The 5,375-nt window shown below is 43.9% G+C and overlaps 1 protein-coding gene across 1 annotated transcript; it reads left to right on the forward strand.

Annotated features, from left to right (window-relative positions):
* The first annotated feature begins 1,010 nt into the window (after window positions 1-1,010).
* LOC127771387 (zinc finger protein ZAT5-like) lies at window positions 1,011-2,572 on the forward strand. Its single transcript, XM_052297290.1, has one exon. It carries the CDS (start codon window positions 1,289-1,291, stop codon window positions 2,327-2,329), a length of 1,041 nt encoding a protein of 346 aa, XP_052153250.1. The 5' UTR covers window positions 1,011-1,288; the 3' UTR covers window positions 2,330-2,572.
* The last annotated feature ends 2,803 nt before the right edge of the window (window positions 2,573-5,375 follow it).

Genomic DNA, 5,375 nt, shown 5'->3' on the forward strand with positions numbered 1-5,375 from the left:
TACGTTAACCCCACATGGACACATATACATGATTGAGCCAAAGTAGAAATAACACCCTATTGACAAAAAATAAAACCATTTTGATCACTGATGCGTAGAGCAAAACTTGGTCAACCGGTCAATAATTAACAAACACATACGTTACCGTCACCTACATGGCTACAATACGTATATATATCCAACCATAAACGCTACCGTATACGAATGCAAACATATATACGTCTACCATTTTTTTAAAAGAAAAACACACATGCGTCTACTGAACAACCCAAAGAATGCACACCATTAATTTTGCTTCAATTTGTTGAATTATTGTCCCTGCAAAATTCCACCTGTCCCCAAAATAACCAAATATAAATGAAGCCATAGAAATACGAATAATGCAATAAAAATAATGTACTAATAAAACTTTTACTTCCTTCCGATTAATAATACTTGTTGCTTTGAATAAGGAGATGTTCAAATTTTAAAAACTTTAACTATGAATTACGTCTGATATATTTGTGTCCTATAAATATGGATACCATATGTATAGATTAGTCACTTCAATAAAATTATATATTAATAGATTCTATATATATTGTAATAAAAAAATAGTGTTCGAAAGTTATTTTTTAAGATCGTGTTCTTGTAAAAAAAAAAGATAAGTACTATTATCAATTCAGAGGAAGTATATCTGTATTATCCATAATTTAAAACCTAGTGCACCAAAATTAATCACTACGATAAAAAAGAAACCTCGAAATCAACTCTAAAATTACAGTTTCAAAATTAAAATTCTGGTGTGGCTGATAAAGCAACACGTAGTAGACAATAAATGAAGAAAAGAGAAGAAGGAGGAGAAGAATTAAGCAGCAGCAGCAGCAGCAGCTAGCAATATATGCCCCAACTCATCCATGATCCACTAGCATATTGCCACATTATATTGCCAGCCATATATATACATATATACATATAAATACACACATATATGTGTGTTGGCTGCTAGCCCTCCCTTGTTGACATTCACTTTTTTATTCCATTTCTTCCCTCCCTTCCTTCCTTCCTTCCTTTCTTTGCATCATCATCAACCCAATACATCAAGTGACCATTCCATTCCATTCCATTCCTTCCCCCCAAGCTACCACCATCTTCTTCTTCTTCCTCTCCTCTCCTCTCCTCTTCTTCGTGATCTCTCTCTCTCTAGCCATAGCCAACCTTTCCTTGCCACTCTTGCACACTCCACCTCCTATTCCCTTCCTCTTCTTGTTGCCTTCTTGGAGGAAGAAGGCAGGCGCGCGCGCGCGGCATGGGCGTCCAGGAGGAGGCCGCGCTCGCCGCCGCCGTCGTCAAGGGCAAGCGGAGCAAGCGCCAGCGGGCGCACGCCGCGGCGGCGGTGGTGGTCCCGATCGCCGCGTCGGCGACGGCGGAGGAGGAGGAGTCGATGGAGTCGTCGCTGTCGCTGTCGGGTGGCGCCGCGGCGGAGGGGTCGTCGACGACGTCGCCGTTGTTGACGACGACGACGACAGCACGGGGCGACGAGGCAGTGTCCGGGTGCGTCACCGAGGAGGAGGAGGACATGGCGCTCTGCCTCATGCTGCTCGCCAGTGGCGGCCACGGCGAGCGCGCGCTGGACGCCGAGGCGGCGGTGGCAAAGGAGGCCAAGTTCCGGAGCCGGCGGCCGGCGGACGGCGCCGGCGCCGGGGAGTTCGTGTACGAGTGCAAGACGTGCAGCAAGTGCTTCCCGTCGTTCCAGGCGCTCGGCGGCCACCGCACCAGCCACAAGAAGCCTCGCCTGGTCGCGCCGCCGGCGACCACGGAGCCGGCAGCCGACGACAAGGTCAAGCCGGCCATCCCGGAGACAGCCGCCGCCGCCGCCGCCGAGGAGAAGCCGCCGAAGCCATCGCCGCCGCGACCACCGGCCTCGAGGCCGATCGCCACCGATCCAACAGTGCTCGCGATCCCGGTGATCCCGAAGCAAGAAGTGCTCGACGCCAACAGCGCCGCCGCCATTGCCAGCGTCTCCAAGCAGCCGCGTGTCCACGAGTGCTCCATCTGCGGCGCCGAGTTCGCCTCCGGCCAGGCGCTCGGCGGCCACATGCGGCGGCACCGCCCGCTCATACCGGCGTCGGCGTCGTCCGCGGTGGTGTCCGTGCTCGACGCCGTCGACGCGCCGAGGCAGAAGGAGAAGAGCCTCCTCGAGCTGGATCTCAACATGCCGGCGCCCTGCGACGATGCGGCCGCCGAGACGACGACGTCGTCCGCCGCCACCTCGCCGGCGTTCGCCTTCGCCGTCAGCGACAGGTCGCCGCTGCTGGTGCCGGCGGCGCTGGTCGGATGCCATTACTAGCAGCACAAGCGACAGAGAGTAATTAAACACAAAATTCAATTCAAATTAGATATAATTCTCTGTTATTTCTCATTGCTTACACACTTCACACACACACATACATACTCTCTCTTGTGATCTAAATATTTTTCTTCTTTTTTTCTCTTCTTCTTCTTTTGCCATTCTAATTCCATTTGAATTTGTTCAAAAGATTGGGGAATTTGGAAAGGGTGATGTGAATTACAGCTACAGATGCTTGGAGTTTGACCTTTTGTGTGATTAATTCTATTGATTCATTCATTCACAGCTAATTAACCAGCTGGAGTACTGTCCCAATATATTCTGCTCTGTTTTTCGGTTCCTCTTAATTAATTCTCTTAATCACTAGTACAAATAGTACAACTACTTGATTTGATCAAAATTTGGATTGTTTGTACAAGATTTGATCAAATTAGGATGTGTGTGATGATGAGAGATTAGTAGTGATGAGTGCAAACGAGTGTAAAGTGGCAAGCAAGCAAGAGAGGGAAAGAGCTGGAAAAGGAGGCATTGTGCTCACGTAAAGGGAGTGATCTCTCTATCTCTCTTTAGGTGTGTGCTATTATGTGATCTCTCTCTCTTCCCTCTCTTTCAATGTCCCTCTCTCTCTCTACATTGTTGTCATCTACTAATTAATCCTCCTTTTGGAGGGTTAGCTTGGGTTTGGTTTGGTTAATTGCTTTGCAAGGTGAACATGCCTAACCCCCCCAACTCTTCAATGCCACATTGGGTGATCATCCTCATGGATCCTCTACAGTTTTCCAACCTGTGGCACACCGTAAACTCGCACATTATTCTCTCACACAAACTCGCACTATCGACATCGTCTTGAATTCGCAATTTCATCCAGGTACAATTCGAAATAGTTAGATTTTATGGTGCATCGATAATTTCTCATGTTCAAAACAACACCAGGTACTACAGAACAATCATATTTTTCACCTTCTACTTATTTTCTCTGTAACATTGCGTCTTGCACGATAGTATATACCGTACACGTCATGTCACCAATCTTTTTCCCGATTTTTTCACAACATTTTGTATGCGGTGCGAGTCTTACATATAGATACCTATGTTGGTACGGTATTCCTTTCGAAACGTGTAAGGGGCTTGATGAAAGAGTGGCATTATTTTTCCACTGGAAACGTGTAAGAGGAAGGAAGGAAAGAGGGACAGCTAATGAATGGTTTGGATTGGAAGTGTGATTAGTTGGGTGATTAGGAGTGTGGTTAGGAGGAGGAGGAGGAGGTGGTGGCGGTGTAGAGAATCCGGGGTGAGCTCGTGCGGTGGGGGCAGTGGGTCCCACCTGGGGTTGGACAACGAGGCAACATGGTAACTAACTGGCACAGCTCTGCTCTGCTCCTGCCTGAAAGAAAGAAAAGAGTTGATGATCAGTGAGAGGCCCCCAACTCCAACCACCTGCTTGCTAACAATGTGTTAACAGTGGAGTATACATGTTAGTGTGTTGTATTGCTCCTCCACTCCCTCCCCCAACTTATATTACTAACTATTCTATGTATATTCCCAATTTCTCATGGCTTCTAGTATTATTGCCATCTCAATGTGTGTTTGTTTTCAATATTTTTGGCATTGCAATTCTAGTAGTGGTATTGCATATTTAGTGCAAAGAATATTTTTACATAGGGTTATTGGAGTGTGTTTGGTAGAAGACTAATGGCGATATCCAAAAAGAAAGAAAAATGCTTGTATGATGACATTTCGTACTACTCGTGTTCGTTGATAGCAATTTGTATAGCGGATCACTTGCCCGTGGTCTCTAGTTTAAAATTGTAACAATCGCTCTATTATGGTACAAAATGGAACAATATAGATTAATCAGGAACATAAACCTTTAAGGGGTTTGTTCGGTTTAGAGGAATTTCAACTCATAGGAATAGGAAGGTCTGCACACATCAATTTATAGAAATTTTTTCAAGAGGCTTGAGTGGATGAAAATTTTCCTATGTTTTCTCTCTACAATTTGGAGGGAAAGGAAAAATTCCTTTGGTTTTTCTATACTTCATTCCTACAAACCGAATGGCACTTGTAGGAATTATTTTTTTTCGAAATCCAAATACTTTGTTTTTCCTTCGAACCGAATAAGCCCTAAGAATGTTGGATTTTTTTTCCGTTGGTCTAATGGTTCACTAGAGTTGTGTGGAATTTGCTATAAATCTGAAAGAGATGAGGTGTATTGGAGAACATATAGACGAAAATGGTTAGTGCAACCGCTTCTAATTTGTTGATCAATAAGATGCATGGTAGAAATGGTCTTTCAAGAGAACTAATAATGGGGTTTGGTCTACATCACCTCCACCTTCCCAACCACACCACAGTCTCAAGCATGCTACCATATGCTGTGCCATGCTTCATTGCATTGAAAATTGATAGAACATGTGAACACTAACACTTTGCTTTGTGATCGATCGATCTTCAAAGTTTTAAGTAGGCCTTCCTTTTCGTCAACCACAGGTCTCCACGTGATAGTTCAATGCAAGACTCATGGATTTCATGGTTAACAAATGATCATTAATTGATTGTTCTCTTTTTTTAAAATAAAGATCTTTTGACAATATAATCTCCATGGGTGGCTAAAATTAAATTGTGTGCCATATATATGATTCTAATAACTAAACGTATATACTTCGAGGTTCTTCTACGTTCTTGGGAGGTATCTATCTACATTTTTAGAGTCTCATATCTTAGTTGCTATAGGATTTCTATATATTTTCTCCCATTTTCCCTTTTATGTCCTCGATGCTTAAATATTATTACGTACAAATCTTATCAATAAATTAGATATCACTTTCTAATGTGTAGTGTAGGGATGAAAACGACTCGGCAATGGATGAAAACCACCTCTACCGTTTCCATTTCCATATTTTTTTTCCAAATAGAAATCCGAATCCGAATCGGAAATCTCGGATACGAAAACGGAATCGAATATTATTGAATACGAAAACATAGCGAATACAGTAACGGATATTATCATAATATAAAAACCCTCAAAGTGAACATCTCAAATCAA

Source organism: Oryza glaberrima, chromosome 4 (assembly GCF_000147395.1).
Source record: "Oryza glaberrima chromosome 4, OglaRS2, whole genome shotgun sequence".
Lineage (NCBI taxonomy): Eukaryota > Viridiplantae > Streptophyta > Magnoliopsida > Poales > Poaceae > Oryza > Oryza glaberrima.